Source organism: Struthio camelus, chromosome 7 (genome assembly GCF_040807025.1).
Source record: "Struthio camelus isolate bStrCam1 chromosome 7, bStrCam1.hap1, whole genome shotgun sequence".
Taxonomy (NCBI): Eukaryota; Metazoa; Chordata; class Aves; order Struthioniformes; family Struthionidae; genus Struthio; species Struthio camelus.
In genome coordinates, this window is record NC_090948.1 from 43,611,911 (window position 1) to 43,635,381 (window position 23,471).

General features: G+C 53.7%; 2 protein-coding genes across 4 annotated transcripts; both read left to right on the top strand.

The window, feature by feature from the left end:
* The first annotated feature begins 311 nt into the window (after nucleotides 1-311).
* LOC104149543 (lipase member M) lies at nucleotides 312-11,258 on the top strand. Its single transcript, XM_009683208.2, has 9 exons — nucleotides 312-416; nucleotides 1,855-1,972; nucleotides 5,439-5,637; nucleotides 6,861-6,970; nucleotides 7,745-7,890; nucleotides 8,514-8,660; nucleotides 9,661-9,732; nucleotides 10,717-10,782; nucleotides 11,025-11,258. Exons 1-9 carry the CDS (start codon nucleotides 312-314, stop codon nucleotides 11,256-11,258), a joined length of 1,197 nt encoding a protein of 398 aa, XP_009681503.1.
* Nucleotides 11,259-18,537: 7,279 nt separating this feature from the next.
* PAOX (polyamine oxidase) lies at nucleotides 18,538-23,429 on the top strand. Of its 3 annotated transcripts, XM_068951129.1 has the most exons (8): nucleotides 18,552-18,722; nucleotides 19,250-19,374; nucleotides 19,489-19,739; nucleotides 20,189-20,388; nucleotides 20,979-21,234; nucleotides 21,809-21,921; nucleotides 22,358-22,515; nucleotides 23,211-23,429. In XM_068951129.1, exons 1-8 carry the CDS (start codon nucleotides 18,569-18,571, stop codon nucleotides 23,358-23,360), a joined length of 1,407 nt encoding a protein of 468 aa, XP_068807230.1. In that variant the 5' UTR covers nucleotides 18,552-18,568; the 3' UTR covers nucleotides 23,361-23,429. The 3 variants fall into 3 exon arrangements, with proteins under 3 accessions (XP_068807229.1, XP_068807230.1, XP_068807231.1); XM_068951128.1 differs by having other exon boundaries at nucleotides 18,538-18,722; nucleotides 19,250-19,739; XM_068951130.1 differs by lacking the exon at nucleotides 22,358-22,515 and having other exon boundaries at nucleotides 18,553-18,722; nucleotides 19,250-19,739.
* The last annotated feature ends 42 nt before the right edge of the window (nucleotides 23,430-23,471 follow it).

The window sequence follows — 23,471 nt, forward strand, 5'->3', positions numbered from 1 at the left end:
TAGTTTAAATACTTTTGTATCATTCTTGTGTGTAGTTCTTACCTATATGTCATTTAATCTACTCACATTTTCTGTCATTTTCATTCTGGTATTATAAAGTGTCTTGCATAGTACCAGATCCAGTGTGTACGGAGGATTAAAAAGAGCCTTGCATGGACTGCAATAGAAGCTAGATTTGGGAACTCCTCCCCACCTCTAGCTTATGATTTATGGTGTTTGGATACAAAAGGAACTTACACCTGCATGGCCAAGAAGAGACAGGCTTTCATAACAACATTATTAACAAAAATACTGGTTTACCCAGGTGCAAGATGTGGATATTTATTGCAATCCTGCTTTTGATGCAAGCATCTGTGAACTCAGAGGATATCATCAGGAAGAAAAAGGATGTAAATCCAGAGACATTCATGAATGTTGTAAGTCGAGATATGTTTGCTTTTCGTCTAAGTCTGGAAATTTGCAGACGTTTAGGTGGGAGGGAGAGAGGGCTGCAAACGTCACGGAGAGTATGTGGAGAGGGCTTGGGCTACCATGGTCATCACCATGTGTGCTGGTATATGCCGAGCTGTATAATGTTATGCCGGCTCCATACCTTCATTAACAAGTCCTGCTTCCTGAATGAGTCTTCTTCCTCCCAGCAATAATAAGTGTAATTATAAGTAGGTCAGTTAGAGAAGGGAGCAATCCCATGTGTCTATTTGATCAGACATCTTCCTTGAGGGTAGAAAATTTTGTACGTTCCTCTCGTCCTTGTTCAAACAATTTGGCATTCTTCTGTGCCCCTTGCTTAGGCAGGATCTCAGCCAGGAACTATGAACCCAACAAGTTATCTTAAAAAGAACAAAGTGTAAGTGGTGCTTTTCAAGGCATGATGTATAATACTAGCCAGGCTCAGGCTGGAGGTACCCTGGGTGGGCGTCTCCGGTCCGACCCCATCTAACAGCAAGGCCAGCGTTGCAGCTACAGCAGGTTGCTCAGGGCTGTCAGGTGTCTGGAAGGTCTTGAAAGATGAACTGAAAAGCTTGGCATAAAATTGTCAACACTAATCCCTCCTGCCAACCATGTGAAAAAGCAACTATAGCTATATGTAGGCAGGATCACAACTTGATTTCACCAGATTGGAACTTCCCAATCTGTTGAATTTTAAGCATTAATAAAGCTTAGGTAGAAGTGCAGGAGTCCTGCTGAATGCTGTACAGCTTCTCTTATTGCCATGAGAGGCTCCTCCAGTCAGCCCAGCTCTGTGAGTTACATAAACTTGTGATCTTATCTGCTCTGTAATGAGCAGACATTTCTTGGCTTTGACCAAGAAATAACATGTTTTGCTACTACTGTCAGATGTCAGTAATCCCTCTGATTTCAACCTTTATTTTTGGAAATATTCAAAAGTGAATGTCTCCTTTTTCCTTGTAGTTCTCATTGTTTGATCTTTTCCTGCAGAAGAGAAGCTCAATTATTGTGAATTTTTGAAAGCACACGAAATAATTCTTTTCTAACTGGAGGTTCTTAAGTGCTCAGTCCGTCCTGCCAGAGTAGGGTGGAAGAGTGCAGAAAGCGATATTGGGTGTGAAGACATTTCTACGCCTCTGCACAGCTGATTGTGCCTTCTCAGCTCTCTTTGTTTGGAGCAGGGTGGGGAATTTAAATGGAGCGCACTCAGTCTAGCATAATGTCAAAGAGGTCATCACCTGGGACAGGCACACCAGACAAAACAGAAGGTCCAGTTCCTGCAGTGTTTCTATTTATTTCATGCAAACAGGTTAAGGAGACATCCCAACTGATGAGGGATGCACTCCAGATCAAACAAACATCTCAGCTATGTAAAGTTTTCCAACTTTGTTTTTCTTCTCTCAGAGTCAAATGATCTGCTACAGAGGGTACCCCAGTGAGGAATATGAAGTTCTGACTCCTGATGGTTATTATGTAAGACTGAACAGAATTCCTCATGGGAGAGAAAATCCTAGAAACAGAGGTACGGCTCTATTTGACAAGCAAGCAACAAAAAACCTGTAGCATATCAAGCTACCACCTGAGATCTGAGGGAAGGGATGAACCTTATCAGGCCAGGGGAGTATTTATTGCTAAAGCAAAAATCCCAGCCCGTGGCATTTCTCTGATTTACAATCAAGGCTTTATCAGACAGCATAGAAAAATGTGCCTACAACACGGTAAACACCTTTGGTACCAAGCAGTGACCTGGTTTTTGAGGCTCAGAGAGTGTATAAGGAAGAGAGGTCCTCATTTTTTTTCTCATAAATTTGTGACTGTTGCATTTCAACAGTCTCAGGGACAAGGCTGTGCTTTTGAGCTTTCGCGTGGTTGCCAAGGCCAGTCGGGATCCGTGGTGTTGAGCTGATGGGAATGAGCGTGTGGGATCTGAAATCACAGAATCACAGAATCACAGAATCGTTTAGGTTGGATGGGACCTCTGGAGATCATCTAGTCCAACCTCCCTGCTCAAGCAGGGTCACCTAGAGCATATTGCCCAGGATCACATCCAGACGCGTTTTGAATATCTCCAGCGAAGGAGACTCCACCACCCCTCTGGGCAACCTGTTCCAATGCTCTGTCACCCTCACAGTGAAGAAGTTTTTTCTCAGGTTCAGATGGAACTTCCTGTGGTTCAGTTTCTGCCCATTGCCTCTTGTCCTGTTGCTGGGCACCACGGAGAAGAGGCTGGCCTCATCCTCTTGACACTCCCCCTTCAGATACTTGTACACGTTGATGAGATCCCCTCTCAGTCTTCTCTTCTCCAGGCTGAACAGGCCCAGCTCTTGCAGCCTTTCTTCAGAGGAGAGATGCTCCAGCCCTCTAATCATCTTGGTAGCCCTCCGCTGGACTCTCTCCAGGAGTGCCATGTCTCTCTTGTCCTGGGGAGCCCAGAACTGGACACAGGACTCCAGGTGAGGCCTCCCCAGGGCTGAGGAGAGGGGCAGGATCACCTCCCTCCACCTGCTTCCAACACTCTGCCTAATGCACCCCCAGGAGACCATTGGCCTTCTTGGCCACAAGGGCACACTGCTGCCTCATGTTTTACTTGTCCACCAGCACTCCCAGGTCCTTCTCGGCAGAGCTACTTTCCAGCAGGTCAACCCCCAGCCTGTCCTGGTGCATGGGATTATTCCTGCCTAGGTGCAGGACCTTGCACTTGCCTTTGTTGAACTTCAGGAGGTTCCTCTCGGCCCACCTCTCCAGCCTGTCCAGGTCCCTCTGAATGGCAGCACAGTCTTCTGGTATGTTAGCCTCTCCCCCCAGTTTAGGATCATCAGCAAACTTGCTGAGGGTGCACTCTGGGCCTTCATCCAGGTCATTGATGAATATGTTGAACAAGACTGGACCCAGGACTGACCCCTGGGGGACACCACTAGCCACAGGCCTCCAACTTGACTCTGCGCCATTCACCACAACCCTCTGAGCTCGGCCATCCAGCCAGTTCTCAAGCCACCTCACCGTCCACTCATCTAGCCCACACCTCCTGAGCTTACCTGGGAGGATGTGATGGGAGACAGTGTCCAAAGCCTTGCTCAAGTCCAGGGAGACAACATGCACTGCTCTGCCCTCATCTACCCAGCCAGTCATCCCATCCTAGGAGGCTATCAGCTTGGTCAAGCATGATTTCCCTTTGGTGAAGCCATGCTGACTACTCCTGATCACCTTCTTGTCCTCCAGATGCTTAGTGAGGACCTCCAGGAGGAGCTGTTCCATCACCTTTCCAGGGCTGGAGGGGAGGCTGAGAGGCCTGGAGTTTCCTGGCTCCTCCTTCTTGCCCTTTTGGAAGACTGGCGTGACACTGGCTTTCTTCCAGGCCTCAGGCACCTCTCCTGATCTCCAGGACCTTGCCAAGAGGATGGAGAGTGGCCTAGCGATAACATCCGCCAGCTCCCTCAGCACTCGTGGGTGCATCCCATCGGGGCCCGTGGATTTATGGATGTCAAGTTTGGACAAAAGATCTCTAACCTGACCCTCCTCCACCAAGGGAGAGTCTTCCTTTCTCCAGCCTTCCTCTCTTGTCCCCAGGGTCTGCAATTCCTGAGGACTGGCCTTAGCAGTGAAGACGGAAGCAAAGGCAGCATTCAATAACTCTGCCTTCTCTGTATCCTTCGTCACCAGGGCACCCGCCCCATTCAGCAGTGGGCCCACATTTTCCCTCGTCTTCCTTTTGCTAGTGATGTATTTGAAGAAGGCCTTCTTGTTGTCCTGGACATCCCTTGCCAGATTTCATTCCAACTGGGCCTGAGCCTTCCTTGTCGCATCCCTGCACACTCTGACAACGTCCCTGTATTCCTCCCAAGTGGCCTGTGCCCTTTGCCACATTCTGTGTACTTCCTTCTTCTGCTGGAGTTTGGCCAGGAGTTCCTTGCTCATCCATGCAGGTCTCCTGCCCGCTTTGCTCGACTTCTTCCTCAGAGGGATGCACTGCTCTTGAGCCTGGAGGAGGTGACGCTTGAATATTAACCAGCTTCCTTGGACCCCTCTTCCTTCTAGGGCCCTACCCAATGAGATTCCCCTAAGTAGGTCCCCGAAGAGGCCAAAGTCAGCTCTCCTCAAGTCCAGGGTTACGATCCTACTCATTGCCCTGCTCCCTCCTCACAGGATCCTGAACTCCACCATCTCCTGGTCACTGCAGCCAAGGCTGCCCCCAACCTTCGCATCTCCAACTAGACCTTCTTTGTTGGTTAGTACGAGGTCTAGCAGCACACCTCTCCTCGTTGGCGTCTCCACCACCTGGGTCAAGAAATTATCATCAATGCTCTGCAGGAACCTCTTTGACTGTTTGTGCCTAGCTGTGCTGTCTTCCCAGCAGATGTCAGGGTGGTTGAAGTCTCCCATGAGCACCAGGGCCTGTGATCGTGAGGCTACTTCCAGCTGTCGGTAGAAGGCCTCATCGATGACTTCCTCCTGGTCAGGTGGCCTGTAGTAAACCCCCACGACAGTGTCACCCATGTTACCCTGCCCTTTCATCCTTACCCATAGGCTTTCAACTTGCTCTTCATCCACCCCGAGGCAGAGCTCCATACATTCTAGTTGCTCCCTCACATAAAGGGCAACTCCACCACCTCGCCTTCCTGGCCTGTCTTTCCTAAAAAGCACATAGCCATCCATGACAGCATCATGGATGCTTTCGCGTGGTTGCCATGGCCAGTCGGGATCCGTGGTGTTGAGCTGATGGGAATGAGCGTGTGGGATCTGAAATGTCAGCAGTTCACCAGCCTGAGACAACTAGGGGAACAACCACAAGAAAACTACTGCAAACATTTCTTAACATCTCTGTTTTGATCTTCTTTCTCTAGATTTTCTCTTCAATAGGAGATATTGTATTAGTCAGGGTATTCTACGTTTTTACACAGTAAGATAGAGAGGTTTTATTGGCCTGAGTTTGGATGAGTACAATAGAAAAATTCACGTTTAATGAAATATGCTGTTTCTTTCACATCTAGGCCCCAAACCAGCTGTGTTTCTTCAGCATGGGTTACTTGGAGAAGGTAGCAACTGGGTTGAAAATTTGGCTAACAATAGCCTTGGCTTCATACTAGCAGACTCTGGTTATGATGTCTGGCTGGGAAACAGTCGCGGGACCACCGGGTCCCAAAGACACAAGTACCTTTCAGCTGACCAGGAAGAATTCTGGGATTTCAGGTAGGCTGGAGAGGATTACAAAAGTTGGTAAATTTTTCTGCTTGGCATTAACCTTTAGGCAGAGGTAGGTGCCTCCAAGCAGGCAAGTTAGCATACCTAATTTGCTAGCTGTGGCCTCCTCCAAATCTCCTAGTCATGCACTCACAGAGTATGGAGGTATGTGTGCAGACCTGCCTTGTGACATAGTGCCAGCATCTCTCTGCCCAGCCTCGACAAGAGCACAGAGCACTGCTGCCTGTGTGTGGAGACCCATCCCGGGGAGACACCTGCCCCTCTCTCCAGGACTCTGCAAGGACCTCCCAGGCCAAACCTTCCAGCAAGGTGCCCACAAGCAATGATGCAAGATCTCAGTCTCCTAGATCTTGTCTAGGCCACCCTTGTGCCACAGAAACCATGTCCCTAAGAATGGGCAGGGTGGCTTACAAAGTGAATGGAGTACGCCTGGCCCCAGTCCACCCACACCACCAGAAGCTCTCTGGTGGACTGGCTCCTTTCCATTCAAGCGCCATGAACAATCTCTCACACCTCTCTTTGGAGATGCACTGTGACTAGATCTAGGAAACGACTTTTCCTTCTGCTCAGCAATACAGTTCAAGGGGGGCAATGTTAAGCTGCTGCCTATCCAGAGCTGATCGTAAGAACAATCCTCAATTTCCCAGGCTAATAAATATGCTTGCAGTAGAAAAGTTCATAAAATTGGCACATTGTGGAATAGAGAGATGACTAGAAGTGTGGATGGGCAGCTATGCCATGTGGTCGATTTGGCCATTTTATTATAGGACTGTGATTCACCACACCATGCTAAAAGGTACGTGGGCAGAAACTGGCACTCCAACCCCTTCCGAGAAAGAGCATCTTCTAGGAGCAGAGCTGACTCTGACACCCTGATGGGAGCCAGCTCTGGGTCGTCAGAGTTGTATATTGCAGCTGAAATGGTGTATTGCACTGCTGGTCATAGTTTGCACAATTTCCCTGAAGCTAATCATTGTTAAGGGGAGAACTAGGGCTTTCCAAGGAGAAATGAGGCCATTGTAGGAAGAATACCCTTGGATCCTTTTTAGTTGCACCAAGTACAGAGTTCCACTTGGTAATGAGAATTTTCTTTTGGAAAATTAGCCTCAAAAGTTAAGCCCTTAAATATATAAGCAATGCAAACCAGTCAAAATTCAGATTTTTGTCTTCTGGTGTTACCATGTAACTAACGCACAATTCTTGTATTTCAGTTTTCATGAAATGGCTATGTATGACCTCCCAGCAATGATTGACTTTGTTCTGCAGAAGACTGGACAGAAGCAAATATATTACATCGGCTATTCACAGGGCTCCGCTATCGGTGTGTTAGAAAGGGTTGCACCTAACCTTTCTCTCCACAGCACAGGAGACTGCCTTTTTCAAAGGCAACATCGACATTTTTCATTTTGGAATTTGTAAGCAGAAGGTGTAGAGCATCCCTGTCTTTGTGGGCTGTTGAGCCAGTACTCTAAGACAACATCCAGAGTGTCTCTTGCAATCAGAAGTCCCACCGAAGCCATGGTTTTCATAAGAAATCTGGGTGGACCAGCATGTTCTTAGAACAATAAAAAAGCTCTCGGTGACTTCTGAACAGCTCCACCTCTAGTAAGCTTCTGGGTGCTGTCGCAGCTAGGACATTTTACTGTACTTCAGCCTAGAAAACTTGATTGACAGGTCTCCACACAAAAAGCGAAGAGATTTTGCACTGAGGTCACAGCTTCCACTTTCATATGAAAGGAAGGCTGCTTCTTTTCATCAGCCAAGGCAGCATAGGTATGAGACAACCCTCATGTTTGTGGTGCCCGTTAGCAGCAATTAACGGAAGATGACAGTATTGTTATCTTCATCTCACAAATGTGGCAGCAGTTAGTGATGGTCATTAAAGCACTTTATCGGTCACATCTAACTGTAGAAGTAAAGAGATTGCCTCCTTTTGAACATCTCTTACGCTGACGTTAAACAGAAAGGAGGGAAGAGTCACATATCCCAGAACTCTAATTCCAAGTTCCAGATGAACCCTTGGATTAAGCATCTGAGTACAGGTTGGCAAATCTCAGATTGTTTTTATGTTAAATTTGCTCTTTTGCTTCCTCAGCATTCATAGCATTTTCATCCATGCCAGAACTGGCTCAGAAAATCAAAATGTTTTTTGCCCTGGCTCCTGTAGTGACAATTAAGCATGCCAAAAGTCCTATCATGAAAATGTCGCTCCTTCTTGACAGACAGTGCAAGACCCTTAAGGTACGAGATTACTCTATGTTCTAGTCCACTGAACGCATGAATGTTAGAAGAGGTGTTGTGCCCAGACACAATCCCCGAGCAATTTGATGCAGCAGAAAGCAGTTAATTCCCACTGATTAATTACGCACGATTTCAGGTGCAGGCACGTTTCTGCATGGTCACTGTGTTAAATGTACGTCTTCCTGCTATCTGTAGTCTCTTCTGGTGTTGAAATCAGTCCGTCTCTGGGGGCACTTACTGAATTCTTGGCCAGGCCACCTTGTAATGATCAGCTTTACTGTGTATAAAATTGTTGATTTTAATGACAGTGAAAAACTAATACAAAGCTTGGGAGAGGCAGGAGAAAGAAGAGGTGCCTGAACATTCATTTTCCTAGTGTGCATTCAATGACCACATCAATATGGCATGAGCCGTGCATCCCTGAGTGACTTGTACAGATCTCTGTAGGGGTAGGAGGGTAAAGGGGAAGTGGTTTCTCCGCCAATGGTATCCTGGGAAGCACATCTATTCACTGTGCAGCTCATGGGACAGCTCTGGCCAACCACAATTAAAGGAAGGTCGAGTGAGAGTTAGGCTGCAGGTAGGGAAATATAAGAAGGTAATTTTGCCCTTTGTTTTTACAGCTTCTGCTTGGCAAAACAGATGTGTCCTTGAAAATGAGAAAGATGCAGAAATTTCTTCCTGAACTGTGCAGCCACTCATTCTTTCACAAATCCTGCGCAAGCATGTTTTTCCTTCTGGGTGGCTACAATGAGAAGAATCTCAATATGGTGTGTATGCATGCACGTTTTGCTCCGCTGCCCTTAAGTCTGGGCTGGGAGGAAGCCAAAGCCTCAGGGGTTCAGCAGCCAAGAGTGCCCAACACCAATATCTGGCCCTGCAGCTCTGCTTGCGTATCGCCTGCCTCTTCCCTACGAAACAGCCTACCCTTCCTTGCATGACTGTTTGCCTTGAGTGATCAAGGACAAACATATGAAGCAAAAGTGAAGTGTGTCTCTCTGCCAGATCTCTCCCTCTCTCTTTCTCCTGCACAAATTTCTCCCCAGATAAGAAAAGTCCCCAGTCTCCAAGCGAATATGAATTATCAGCTAGCTTCTTAGCATTTCTGTCTTCGAGCTACCTGCCATCAAGAGACCAACTGCGTCTCCCAGCAGCATTATAGAGCACCTGCTGTGCAGCCCCACCGTTGCCTGCCTACAGATTCTAAATCAGGGCTCTCAGCACCACCTAAGCAGAGTCTAGACGATCATAGATAGTCACTAAGGTCCTGAACACAGCCACTGTGCCAGGACAGGGTTGCCACAGCTCAGCTACAGTTACAGCCCTGTAACCAGACCTGTTACAGCACTGAGCATAGGCTATGCAAAAATTCCTTCACAGGGTTAGCCAACGTCCTTCCTTGGCTGAGAGGAGGAGATCACCTTCCAAGCCCTTCCAGGGATTTCAGGGAGGTTGTCTGCGCTCAAAGGTAGGGAGTCAAACTCTGCCAGTAGTTGTCTCCCACTGCTGGAGGAAGGGAGGTTTGGCAGAACTCAGGGAACTTTGATCAAGATTAAAGATTATAGAGTTTGCTCATGGACTATTTCTTTCTCTGGAGCTGTGTCAGAGCAATTGGTTTTTAACAGAAGTTATATTTCTGAACCTGATCCAGTTCTCTAGACAGTATGATATAGCAGCAACTGTTTTGGAAAAGGTAGTGTCTGTAAACAGTCCTTCTCCTGTTCCTCTTCCTTTCAAAATCAATGATATTTTGAATATGTTTCCTTGCAGAGTCGACTGGATGTGTATGCAGCCCACTATCCTGATGGGACATCTGTTAAAAATATGATACACTGGGCTCAGGTTGGTTCCCTGAAATGCTTAAATGCATAGGCTTCTCCCTTTGACTGGTCTCTCCACTAAAAGTCTTGTGAGTTCGGGATAGATGTGAAAGGTCAATAATCCTTGGCGTTAGCAGCTTATGAGAAAAAGAAAGCTAAGAAATTAAGTCTGCAGAATACCTATCAGATGCCCAAAGGGGTTACAGACACAACAGGGCCAGACTCTGCCCATGGTAGAAGCTGCAACGTGGGAAATCCCAGTTGCGCGTAACAATCCTTCTGCACGCAAGTGGTGCTTCCCTGAGACAGGCCTGAAGTGGTGGGGGATCTCTGTCCTCAGCGATTGCCCAGACTCACCTGGATGTGGCCCTGAGCAACCTGCTGTAGCTGCAACATTGGCCCGGCAGTGAGCCAGGGTTGAATGAGCGACACCCCAGCCCCCCGGGGGCGTGCCTCTTTGCAGAGTCAAATTATAGGTAATGGGAAGGTGGAAAAAAGTCCTCTTAATCAAAGTAACTGTTGTGTAGATGTCTGAGTTTTCTCCCCTAGCACAGAAGGTAATTCTGAAAAGAAGCAGGTTCACTGATGTCCATATGCTCTGAGCCTGAAGTGCCAAGAGAGCAGAAAGGATATTAATTGTGTTGAATAAAAACTTGTTAACATGAAGTTTTTCCAACAGCACGCTACATCCAAAATGCTGTCAGTGAATAGGTTTTCGCTACTGTGAGTTAGCACTGGGGCAACTTAAAAATTGCATGTTAACTCCTTGGTTTGTAAATTGATAGCTGGGGGTGGCCATGGAGCTGGAAATCCAATTGTTGCTCTGCAAAAAAGGCAGAAAGTCTGGCTTCAGAGCATAGGGGGTGATACCTAGGCCTGAAACATCTCATGCAAGCACCCTCTCTGTGATGTGGTCCCTCAAGAAGGCTTTGAAACACCAGTCCTGTGCAGTGATGCTCACCAGCCCAGCTCTGTATCTAACTTGAGTTTTATCTTCTCCTCATAGGTGGTTAAATCAGGAGGCTTCAAAGCTTTTGACTACGGCAGTGGAAACCAAGCCATGTACCACCAGGTATGAGGCCACACAGGAGGCCACAGCAGCAGTGCTAGTTTCCAGAGGAGGGAGGTGGACACTCTGCAGAGGTGGAGGGCCCAGGGGAAGACCCATAGCCTCTGCATTCAGCTCATGAACAGTGTCCCTCTGAAACTGTGGCCAGGCTTACCCAGAGTCCCATCCTGCATGTTAAAGGGACTAGTTGGCTTGCAAGGCTTAATGACAAATGTGGTTTCTCAGGAGTGCCCATGTCTCTCCAGGAGAAACCTCCCTCCTACAAGATCGAGGAGATGCCTGTGCCAACTGCAGTGTGGTCCGGGGGTGAGGACTGGACAGCTGACTGGAGGGACGTCAGCCTGCTAGTGTCCCGCATCACCAATGTTGTTTACTACAGGAACATCACTGACTGGAACCACTGGGACTTTGTGTGGGGGCTGGATGCCCCTGAGTGCCTCTACAGCAAAATCATTGATCTGATGGAGACACCCCAGTAAAAGGCAGCTCCCTGGACTTAGTGGGACATAGGCCACTGCTGAGAGATGCTAGTAGCCTGGTCCCTTTTCCACAGCCCCAGGGAGCTATGCCAGCGATAGCACAAGGAGGCAGTGAGACGTTCCTTTTCCCCCTGTTTCTCCCTTCAGTGTCTTCTTCATGCTGGCCTGAAACACTTGTGGTCACAGTGTTTCCTGCTTATCCTTCAGCCGTCAGGGTCTGCCTCCCCCCCGCCCCTTTTCTGAAAGCTGCTTAAAGATAAGACCCAAGACAATGATTCCCTTAATTGGGGCAGGGTGGGACTGGGGCATATCAAGTGGACAAATGGCCTAGGTAGTCCAGTACAGCTCAGGTAGTAGTGGGATGAATCAATGCACCAGGACATGCAGGGCTTGAGCATCCATGCAGCCCTGTTGGAAAGGCCCCGATGTGACAGTGGAGCCACATCCCAGGCTGTGTGAGGGGCCCTGGTGAGACCCCATGGAGGCTGCCAAACTGGTCAGGCCTGGATTACTCAGCCCAGGAAGAGATGGGAGGGAGCTGGGCTCGTAGGCTCTGGCCACTGGGAGGCTGAGGTAGGTTGCAAGCAACTCCCAACTGTGGAATAGGCAGAAACAGAGGGGAGGCACCCAAAGGGGGAGCAGCCCCGGAATAGGTCGCCAGGGACATGGGGGATCTCCATCCTGGGGGGGTTCAGGGCTTGGCTGGGCCAGGCCACAGTCACTAAGAGCTAGTCCTCAAGACAGGAGGTTGAACTAGAGACCTCCCAAGGTCTCTTCCACCGAAACTGCAGTCGTGCTGTGAATGTAGCTCTTCCATCTTAATCTAAAACAGTCCCTAAGCTACTTCATCCCCTTTTTCTTTGTGGGATCATCAAGGACCTCAGGGATCAGGGCAAAGAGGAACTCTGGAGTAGGAAACTGCCTGGAGCCAGTGCTTGCCCCACTGAGGTGGAGATCAGTGGGGCAAGGATAAATTTCAGGGGTCATGGCTCAGCAGGCACCAGGAAGCCCTTCACTGATGTTAGATTGTCTCAGGGGACTGTTGGGAATGGGGACCAGGACATCAGCAGGGCTTAATTGCTCTCACCTCCTCACAGACAAGGGGAGCAAAACCTCCCAGGGCTTCCAACCCACCCAGGACGCCCCTGGAGCCATAGCCCTTCTCTGGTCATCCCTTGCAGCAGCACTGATGTGGTATGGGCAACTGCCAGGGGGACTTTACGCATGGCCTGTGACAGCATCTTAGTTAGCCTGAGTGTTTGTCTGCACTGTTTAATCTTGGAGCTGGGCTGGCAGGACAGATCTCTTGGGATAAGTCAGTGAGTCAGTGTGGCTATGCCGGGAATTCCCATCGTTAAGTGCTTTCCTGAGGGAGCTGACAACCCTAGACACCCCTCAGTTGGGGTCACAGGGCTATTGTTGCCAGATGAAAATGCCCCAGGGCTGCCACGACCCCCATCTGTGGGTGGGCTTGTTTTCCTGCTGTTACGTGCAGCCTCTGTGCATGCTCTCATCCTGCTATTTACTGGAAAATGAAAGAGGCAGTAAAAAAAACCCTCACACATAAATGTTTGAAGGGGATTTTTCTTCCATGGGATGAACTCTTATGTGGTTTGAGGGGTGTGGGAACCTGTAGGTCTGAAGGGATTGACCAGGGCATGCGTTTGGGACCCTCATGGGGAAGAGGAAGGGTCTGCTCAGCGGACAGCGCTGGTCCCAGACAGCGCTCAACACAGGAGTAAGCACCAATGTCTTTCTCAATGGGAAACGTGCAGAGACCTCCCTGGGTATGCTTTGCTCTCACAGTCCTAGCAAAGCAGGAACCTCCCTGCCCTGTTGCATGGACCCCATCTGGTGGGAAAAGTCTTTGTCAGATCCTCAGATGGAGCCTGCTCGATTCACAGAGTCCTTTGAGCCCCTTGTCCCTGTTTGACTCGTGGTCTTGGGTTCTGGTGGCCAGAGTACCTGCTTCTCCTGCTGCAGGTGCACAGCATGGTTGCAGCTGCCGTCCCACAGTCTCCAGCTACAGGCAAAGCACCTGCATGGCTGCAATCCTGTGGACTTGCGGAAGCAGGGTATGGACTCCTTCTTGCACTCTTCTGGCTGGCCAGCCTGCTTGGGAACCTAGTGGCAGCCCTGAGTGTCAGACCCTCCGCAAGCCTCAGTGCCCCGGGCTGGCCCGGAGCCAGCTCTCACCCACTGAGGGAGGATAAGGCAGCTATGGGAGGTAATGGGCTGATCCTGCCTGGAATTTCCCCCTTGCAGGTTATGCTGCTCCTTCAGCAAAGGCGCAGGGTCCTGCAGTGCATCTAGCGTGGCAAGCAAATGCTAGGAGAAATGTAACTTCTCCACCAGGACAGTACCACTGGGCAGGGAGGGATGCACACGGGCCATCTCTTCTCATATCCCTCCAGAAGCTCAACTCATGGCACAGTGGCTTTTCCCTGCATATAAATATTTTCCAGCCAAGTAGGAGGGAGGGTTACTTTTGAAGGGATTAGGTTGTAGGAGAAGAGGAAAAGTAGTGGCAGAATGGTTTGCAGCCAAAATGCTGAGCTGTTCTCCATGTGTCAAATGAGCCTGGAGGTGCCCTGTGTGCTGGGGGTTTAGCTGGGCTCTGCTTTGGCTTTGGCTTTAGGGTCTTGGCCTCACTACAGGGAAGTCCCAAGCCTGACTCATTTGATTTTCACCAGTTACTTGAGGCAGTGGGTCTGGGTCAGGGGCATCCAGAATACCTTTGCCTTCACACCTGCCTGGACCTGGTGCTTTATAGGGTAGTGAGATGGGTCACATCTGGACTAGCTAGCTGGGGGCGTGGTTGTGGGTGGACACAAAAGATGAGTGATCCTCCCCACTCAAGGCCCAGGGTCTGCAGCACCAGGGAGACATAAAGGGTCCTGTTCCAGGGGATGCCGCTTGAGAAAGCTAAGACAGCCAGGGGACCTTTGCACGGCACTTTCCTTCTGCCCAGCTTACCAAACAGCCTGGGACAAGGAGGATTTGTGAGGTCTTGATGCATCTCTATCCCAGGCCAGCCTGCATTGGCCCTGCTTGCAAAAGTGTGCAAAGGCAGTGGGAGTTAAAGGTTCATCCCCAGCCCAGCTGGGAACTCAGGGCTTGCATGTGGGCTTGGCTGGAGCTCTGCACATTTCCTGCCCACCTGCATCCTTTGTTTACTCCAGGGCTCAAGGCCTGGCAGGGCGCCCTTGGCCTTAGATGGCCCCAAGGTGGGGAAAGGAAGCCGGAGAGGAGCAACAGCAGCTGCCTCCCCTTGTTTGCCTGAAGGCACTGCCCCATGAGATCAGGAACAACGTGCTGTGGCCCTGGGATTGTCCTCTGAGCATTCCCTTCACCCAGAGCCACCTGCCAGCCCTCCCCATGAGCCCAGCACCTCAGAGCACTTACAGCTCCATCCTGAACCCGATCAGGCTAAAGAGAGGGCATTGCCCCAGCCTGGTACCCACTCCCCACCACCGCTGGGGTGTGCTTGTCTCCCAGGGTGAAGTGGAGGCAGGAACATGTGCCAAGGGTGCAGCAGGCACAACCATCCCTGGCAAAAATGACCACTGGCAGATAGCCACTGGGGAGCCTCTGTCCTGCAGAGTTTTATTTGTGTCCATCACAACTCATAAATCACAGGCAAGCACGAGTTATGGGGTCGGCCAGGCCGGCCTTTGATGGCAGAACCGGGCAGGGCTGCCCGCCTGCGGGAACGCTGCCAGCGACAAGACCTCTCTCCAGGTACAGATGGGGCACCCAGCTTAGGGGCAGTACTGAACAGCCGGGGGGTTGCCTGTAGGTCCGACTCCGGGGCCGGCTCTGAGGGGTGAGATGCAGGGCTCCTCATCTGCTGCTTGGGGTCCGACGGCCCGTAGAGCCATGCCAGAGGGTCAGCGGCACTGGGGAGCCCCAGGGAACTCTGCTGTCCATTGAACTGGGCTGTGATGTCCTGCAGCGAGGTGGCAGAGGGCTGGCCTTTGTCATTGCTCCGGCTCAGGGTCCCTCTGGCCCTGGCCCTGGGGGCTCGACAGGGGCACAGGGGCTCACTGCCCGCTGAGCACGGCTGGGCCAGCTGGCTGATGGACCTCACGTAGGCGTCCAGCGGCTCCTCTGCCTTGCCGGGGCTGGCGGTCCCTGGCAGCGACACCCCTGGCATCAGGCAGCTCCCTCTCCCAACGAGGAGTAGCCCCGATCGCATGCTGCAGAACGAGAAGAGGGAGACAAGGAGTGAGATGATGGCAGTTTCGAGAGGTGTCTCTCCAACCTGGGCAGGGGGCCCCTTCTCCCAAATCCTCACCCTCGCAGCCCTTGCAGGGCCCTGTCTGACCCCTCGAAAGACCGATCTTGCACCACCCTCCTCACTGCATGCAAAGCCACCAAGGTGGCAAGACATGCTAGGCACTGAGTTATTGTCAGGCAGCACCATCACTTCTAAAAGACCTGTTTCTGATCCAATTAACTAAACTAAAATAATTGCCGTGTCACAAGGACCGATCCCACTGCAGAGGCAACGTGGGGTCAGATTCCCCCATCCCTTTTCCCAGAGCCTTGTTACTTGCAGCCGACCCGACTTTCATTCGACTTCCAAGATCTGTGATCTTTGGCCAGGCAGAAGCAGGAGCAAAGAGTGAAAACAAACAACAGATAAGAAATGAGGCTTGGGCTCACCTTGCTGTCAGGAATGGACTGTTTTTTGCAAAATAAGAAATCCCCTGAGAAACTCTCTGTGTTTCTGCTGCCTTTCAGTGCGCTGAGCTCACCCCCTCCAAGCCCGTCCTCGTAGATGCTGCAGCAGCGCGGTCACTATGGCTTGAAGCGGTCTGCGATGCGGAGGCCGGCTGCGCTTCTGACCGCTGCTGCTCCCCAGCGCCTGACTTTATACCTTCCCGTTGCTGTAATTCCCAGGCAGCCGCTTCCAAAAATAGCGATGCCAGGGAACACGCACAGCTCAGGAAAGACAAAGAGCACTGACAGTTCTCAGCGGAAAAACCCCAGCCGCTAAAAGGGAGGGCCCTGGGTGATTTTGATGACCATTCAGGCAAATGTTTGTCTTTTGGAGCGAGTTCCCTGCGGGGTTAGCACATTGTTTGTGCCTTAGAAAAGGCGTTGTGTCTGGTAGTCAGCCTGGGAGCGCAGCAGAGTTACTCCAGCCCTCATTGTACACATTTTCAAAGGGGTGTTGTTTTGTGGGGGAGGTTGTTGTTATAATTCCCTGGGGAAAAAAAAAAAAAACAAATCGAAATCCACCTGAGCTTTTTTTTTTTGTCCCGAGATGCGTAGCAGAGCTGAGGAGCTTCACAGCCTGCTCTGAGAATCAGGCCTGCCCATGCTTCCCAGTGGTTTTGCACATCCCTGAGCAAACCAGCCCCACTGGGGACACGTGCTCCGCTGTGGTGTGACTTTGAGGTTGCCCACCCCTGCACTGTGCCTCACACAGGGCACATGTACCCAGTGCCCGTCCCCCTCCTGCCAAGCGCCAGGGACCCAAGGGTGTCTACTCCATCCCAAGTCACCCCTTAGCAGGCCTTGAGGACCTATGCCCTGTCTGACGTGGGACAGCCAGTCTCTGGTCTGACCTTTTCAGCCCATGGCAAGCCAGGACCTGCAGCACGCCAGCGCCGGCGCCCAAAGCGATGTGGGCTGGATAGGGTTTGCTGGTGGATCTGGTTGGTCCTGGGGATGGGACAGCCCTTGGAGAGCCGGGGCAGGAACAGAGCACGCTGGGGCAGTTCTTGTGCTCCCTCTTTCCAGCCCCGGCAGCACTGGAGCTGCTTTCCCCCTTCAACCCCAGGTGTCTGGCTCACAGGCAGGACGGGGAGCAGGTGAGACGCTCTCCAGGGGCTGTGCCCACACTGTGCCCTGCAGCACGGAGCAGGCCATGTCAGCCTGGCGGCTCCCACTTCCCTTCTCCGGCCATTCCCTGGGAAGCGGGTGAGCTGCTCACTGAAGGGGCTGCTAAATATACCCGCTCGTGTTTCCTGATAATGGACAGCCAAAAATAACCTTGCTCGGTGCAGTGAGCGCCTGAGGAAGCACACGTACGAGCCTGAAGGCGGGCACAGGGACTTCCCAGGCCTCTGACAGGGCCCCCTGGGCAGCAGGACGCTTGGCCTTGGCGAGGGGACCAAGTGGCATGTGCAGTGGGAAGGCCGTGTCCATCCTGCCCCAGGGTCAGGGATCAGCCCCCAGCAGGCCAGAGAGCGTCTGTGCTGGGGCAGATAGGCTCAGCTTGCCGCTGGGGAAGGATGTAGCTTCCCAACCCAGGTTTGCCTGGCCCTGTAACGGGGTGGGAGGAAGATATTGGGGTTTGATGGCAGAGGGACACCCCAGCTTTGTTCCAGCAGTGCTTCTAACTGCAGAGGGCAGGACTCTGTGAGAGTGCACCTCTCCGGGGCAGCAAAGGGACCCACGGGCCCAACCAGGCTAAGAGGACACATAGCCCCACCAGCCAGGAGGGGGGAGGGGCACCGCGTCCCTCAAGCACTTCCACCACCACCACCGCGGTGAGCTCTGGGAGGTCCCACGCGGATGCCCCCGTACCGCCAGCCGTGCCCAGCGGCACGTACGTGCACCCGCGCGCTGAGTCGCGTGGGCTCAAGAGCGTCCGTGCAGCAGCACGTGCGGGCAGCAGCACGTGTTGCACGCGCGCTCCTGGCCCACACCTCGTCCGTCCGCCGGGGCTGCTGTGCAGGAAGGGCAGGGTGGGGAGGCCGGAGCATCCCGGCCCCTCTGCACGGGGGGGCCGCTCCTGTTTCCGGGAGGGACTGGCCCAAGCAGCCTGGAGAAAGAGGGTATTTCCAGTTCCCGCTGGTCACCGCGGTGCCTTCTCTGCGGGGAGGCAAGGGAGGGCGCGCAGCAGCGCTCTGTGGCAGCCGGGATGCTCTGCCCTGGCCGTGCTGGGGCGGGTGACGAGGTAGAGGACACCCTGCGTGCTGCCCAAAGCGGGGTCCGCGGCGGCCGGGCGCTTTGGCAGCCCCCCCTCCACCCCGTGCGGCGGGCAGGCGCGCGGCCCAGCTCCTGCCATGCCCGGGGCAAGCGGCTGAAAAACCCCACTCGGCTCCTGGGTTTCGGGCTGGGGCCTTGTGCCATGAAGACCCTGACTTGGGGCAGGCGGCGGTTGGGGGGGGGAAACGAAGCATCTTGTGCGCGCTGGGGCGGCCGGGCCCGCCGGCGTCGGGGAGGCCTCTCCGGCGGGGCGGCGGGCCCGAGGCCGCCCTGCAAGGCTTGGCCGGCGTGCGGGGCCGGGCCTCACCTAGGCAGGCCCTGCGCCGTCACCGGGGGCGGGCCGGGGGCCGGGGCGGGCGGCCGCCATGGAGGGGAGCGGCGGCGGCGGCCCGCGGGTGCTGGTGGTGGGCGCCGGGCTGGCCGCGCTGGGGGCGGCGCAGCGGCTCCGCGTCGCTGGCCGCCTCCGCTTGCTGGAGGCCGAGGCCCGGGCCGGGGGCCGCATCTGCACCCGCCCCTTCGGTACAGGCCACCGCCGATCCTCCCGGCACTGCCGGCATGGGGGAGCCGAGGCTTTCCGGGGCGGGGAGACCGCCGGCCGGGCCAGGGAGGGGGCGTCCCGGGAATCGGGGCCGGCCGGGCTGGGGAGGGGGTGTCTGCGCTGGGGCTGCCCCAGGCATCAGACCGGACCCCCCTGCTTCGTTAGGGGCTGGGCCTGAGCACAGCGGACCTGGGGTTTTGGGGGGGGGGGGGGGGAGTGTCTGGTCCCGCTGCTTTGGTCGGGATCAAACTGGACCGGGCTGGGGTGGCATCTGGTCACAGGGTAAGGGAGGGATGTGGCCGAAGCGGGTGAGATCAGGTCCCTCGGCCCCAGCCGTTTTGGAAGGGATGGGGCCAGCCCAGGCAGGGCTGCGGTTGTGCTCCTGCTGCTCTAGCAAGGGGTCACTCCGGTCTGGACTGAAGCGGGTGCTAGGGCAGGGGATGGGACTGAACCGGACCCCACGCAACTGCAATCCCACCACCCATGGGTGACCCTATCTCTCCCCCAGGTTCGGGGCTGGTAGAGGTGGGGGCACACTGGATCCATGGGCCGTCAGAGGGGAACCCCGTCTTCTGCCTGGCCTCCCGCTATGGCCTGCTGGGCCCCAGTGCTGCTGAAGAGGAGAACCAGCAGGTACAGGCCGGAGGGCACCCGCTCCTGCCCTCCATCACCTACGGCAGCTCGGGGAAGGTGCTGAGCCCTGAGCTGGTGAACAGCACCCGCACCATCTTCTCCGACCTGCTTCAGTCCACCCACGCCTTCCTCCATGCTGACGGGCTCCCTGCTCCCAGCGTGGGCCAGTACCTCCGGGCAGAGATCGCCCGGCTGGCCCCCACCTGGGACGGGGACGAGGATGTCAAGCGGCTCCGGCTGGCCATCCTTAACGCCTACTTCAAGCTGGAGTGCTGCATCAGTGGGACCCACAGCATGGACCTGGTGGCCCTGGGGCCTTTTGGGGAGTACACCACGCTGCCCGGCCTCGACTGCACCTTCCCAGGGTAAGTGTGGAAGGAGAAAGATCCCCTTTTCTCCCTTCATTTGGCCTGGGTGGGCAAGCATGGCAATAGGAAATCAGTCCTTGGGCAAGCAGACCTATCCCATGGGATGCTGGAGCACCCCTACAAAGGGCATGTGGGGCAGAGGCTAGGTGCCATCCCGCAGGCCACAACCAGCCTCAGCTTGTGCCCACTGCAGCTGGTTGGCACGTGTTTCAGGTGTCTTAGGTGAGGTGGGTTTAGCCATCCCCACTGCACAAAGCAATATCAACTTTTCCCCAGCGCCTCTCGGGCATCCATCCCCTCTGAGAGCAGGAGGGATGCTCTGGGAATGTCTCAGCAGGGCTGCAGCACGTCCTGAAGGGAATCACCCAAAGCGAGGGGTCTGAGGGGAGAAGGAACATCTCTCCCGGAGCCCTGTACTGAGCCAAGTACTGCGTCTTCTCCTCCAGTGGCTACAGCAGCCTCCCTGATCGCATGCTGTCAAATCTGCCCGAGGGCACCGTCTTGCTCAACAAGCCAGTGAGGACCATCTGGTGGCAAGGGTCCTTCTGTGAGGATGGAGACACAGAGAAGGAGTTCCCTGTCCGGGTGGAGTGTGAGGATGGCGACTCCTTCCTCGCTGATCACGTCATTGTCACCGTCCCGCTAGGTAAGACCTCTCTTCCCTCTCCCTGTTTCTCCCACCGTTGCCTGGTCTCTGTCCCACTTATTTCTTGCTGTGGCTGGCCTGGTTTGCAATGGCACAGGGCCATGAGGTTACAAGAGAACATTCCCATCCTGTGCTGTTGGCCAGCATCACAGGAGCTGTTTTCTCACAGCTTGGAGCAGGAGAGGACCAGCCCAAGTCCCTGCCCAGCCTCCCCTTTCCCATCAAGGGACCACAGGGAAGAGAAAGTGTCTTGGACTTGAGCAAAACTCAGACAGTTTGGAGCCTCGTTCCCCTCCCAGATTGCTGCATCACCAGATTAGCAGTGACACAAAGATCCCCATTTCCATTGTCAAGGGCAGGACTAGGGATGCAAGGATCAGGGCAGTGATAAAGAAACCACAGGAGCGGAGCCAGATAAGCACAAGGGGGAGGCAAGCTCTGAGCTTTTGTCCTCAGGCTGAAGGATGCTTCATCTCACACTTCTCCATCGCAGTCCCAGGCTTAGAACGGGCTTGGGAAATGGGCTGTGCCATGCTGTGCCAGGCGCCAGGTGCCATAGTGGAAGGAGCCGTACGGTTTTCTGCCTGTAGGTTTTCTCAAAGAACGCCACCAGGACTTTTTCCAGCCTCCTCTCCCTGAACGGAAAGCGGAAGCCATTCGCTGTCTTGGTTTCGGCACCAACAACAAGATCTTCCTGGAGTTTGAGGAGCCATTCTGGGACCCACATTATCAGCTCCTTGAAGTGGTGTGGGAGGATGAGTCACCTCTTGCAGAGCCTAGCACTGACCTGGAAGCCAACTGGTTCAAGAAGCTCATCGGCTTTGTGGTTATCCAGCCACCAGAACAGTACGTGGTCATGTGCTTCAGCTGGTTCTTCTTGATATGGTGCCTGTGTCTATCTGGGAGAAAGGCCTCCTTCCCAGCTTGCAGGGCTTGGTACCTGCCATGCTTGAGGGGAAGGATTATCTGGGTTTGCAGCAGAGCAGTGCCTTGTGCTGTACGTTTTTTGTATCCTGAAGAACCTGGCTGCTCGTCCTCAAGGTCACCCAGTTATTTTCAGTATTACAACGTTGTCGGCCTGAGTCTGCAGACAGCAAAGGCATTGCAGCTCAGGGCTTTGGCATCTTCAGGGCAATGTGCAGAAGTATTTGGGTTCTGTCTGTAGTGTAAAGCCAGTACCGGGTCACTGTCACTCCTGGCCTGTGGCACAGAGGGAAAAGTGGTGTTTCCGGAGGCTCTGTAAGGCAGGGAACTGCTCCCTTTGGTTCTTTCCTACACAGATGCACGTTGACAAGCAGAGTGGGAGGGTGGCAATGCCGCTGGCCTTGTTCTCTGCTTGGCAAGAGCCCTCTGGCCCTTCTCAGTATGCAGACAGCCTAATCTCCCACTAGCTTGATGGGAGCTCTCTTTTTCTTCCTAGGTATGGGCATGTCCTTTGCGGCTTCATTGCCGGGAAGGAGTCGGAGTACATGGAGACCCTAAGCAACACAGAAGTTCTCAGTACCTTGACACGTGTCCTTCGTATGCTGACAGGTACCTTCTCTCCCACCCACGTGCCACCTGCTTTGGGGCTGGGTGCCAGCAGGGTCTGGGAGGCTTCATGTCTGCCCACTCCAAAGGGTTGGAGGCTCCCCAAAACCTCCATACAAGAGCCTCTCTCAGCTTGAGGCAGAAGGGAAGTTGTCGCAGGGGACATAATGTGCATAGGTTTGTGTGGTGTCCATACCCTGGACAGACATCTTTTTGTGTCCCTCCTGTCATCCCAATGGAAATGTGAGCTGGGATTTCTGGGGGCAAGCTGAATCGTAACCAAAATTACCAGCTACTTTTGAATATGAAATCGAGGATGTGGCAAGGCAGGGAGAGCACCTTCCTGGCCTGGCGTTGGGGAGCTCCGAAGCCCCCTAGGGACCTGGCTAGGGACCCCTGCTTGGTGGCCAGGTCTCAGCTATGTGTCCATGTGGCCCAGGGAACCCACACCTACCTGCTCCCAGGAGCATACTCAGATCCCGGTGGCACAGCGCTCCCTACACCCGGGGCTCATACAGCTACGTGGCCGTTGGCAGCTCGGGGGAGGACATTGATGTGCTGGCTCAGCCCCTGCCCGAGGATGCATCTGACCGCAGGGTAATTGCTTTGAGCGAGCGGTTGGCTGTGGGACACAGCGGCTGTGGTGTGGATGCATGGGAGCAGGGCCCACTGGATGCTTGCCCCATCCCCACTCCTCCGGCTGGTAGGACATACATATGGGACATACATATGGCCAAAGGGGCATGGGTAGGTAGGAACATGGTGCTCCATGACTTGGGGGTCAGGACTTGAAGAGCAGGGGGCAGGGGAGACGGCATTCTCCCCATCCCCCTCAGTTTGGAGGTCTCTGCCATGCAGGTTGCCAGCGAACATCATGTTCCTGCTTAGCTCTTCCCACTGAGCTCCGTGAGATGGCGGGTACCCCATCCCACATGAAATTTGGAGACCTCCAGCTCCCTCTAACCTACCAACCATTTTCCAGCATCCTCATTCCTCTGAGACTTTAGCCCTGCCTACAGGCTTAGAGGAGAAACCTTGTGTGCAGAGAAGATGCCTACTCCTTTGTCTCTCTTCTGGGGGTATGGGTGCAGAGCAGGTCATGCATCTGAGAGGCAGTGAGAGGGCACCTCCCTATGTCAGACTATAGGGAGACAAGGGGCCTCTTGGGTCCATTGTAGCACAAGTGGTACGACCTCACCTCTCTGCTGGGCTTGGGGAGGTTGGCAGGCGGGTTGCTGCGTGTCCGAAAGCTCACCTCCAGTTCTGGTGCTCTCCATCCTGCCTTATTGCAGCCGCTGCAGGTCCTCTTCGCTGGCGAGGCTACACACCGCACCTTCTACTCGACCACACATGGGGCCCTGCTGTCGGGCTGGCGGGAGGCTGAGCGCCTCAATAACCTCTACGGAGCCACCGAGGCACCCTGCCCCGCAGCCCGGCTCTGACATGGGACCTCAGGGACTGGCAGGCAACACACACACACTCAGGAGGGGAGAATAAATCTTTGTTTTAGAGACCTGTGTTTGCAGCTGTCCTTCTTCCGCCTGATCCCGGGG

What these genes read in the sequence shown, in the direction of transcription:
- LOC104149543 (XM_009683208.2), top strand. Translation starts at nt 312, where the DNA reads ATGTGGATATTTATTGCAATCCTGCTTTTGATGCAAGCATCTGTGAAC. An exon ending in TTCACAGGGCTCCGCTATCG is followed by an intron (nt 6,971 to 7,744) that starts GTGTGTTAGAAA and finishes TTGCTTCCTCAG; the next exon opens with CATTCATAGCATTTTCATCC. An exon ending in ATATGATACACTGGGCTCAG is followed by an intron (nt 9,733 to 10,716) that starts GTTGGTTCCCTG and finishes TTCTCCTCATAG; the next exon opens with GTGGTTAAATCAGGAGGCTT.
- PAOX (XM_068951128.1), top strand. Translation starts at nt 18,569, where the DNA reads ATGGAGGGGAGCGGCGGCGGCGGCCCGCGGGTGCTGGTGGTGGGCGCC. An exon ending in TGTCCTTCGTATGCTGACAG is followed by an intron (nt 21,922 to 22,357) that starts GTACCTTCTCTC and finishes CATGTGGCCCAG; the next exon opens with GGAACCCACACCTACCTGCT. An exon ending in AGGATGCATCTGACCGCAGG is followed by an intron (nt 22,516 to 23,210) that starts GTAATTGCTTTG and finishes GCCTTATTGCAG; the next exon opens with CCGCTGCAGGTCCTCTTCGC.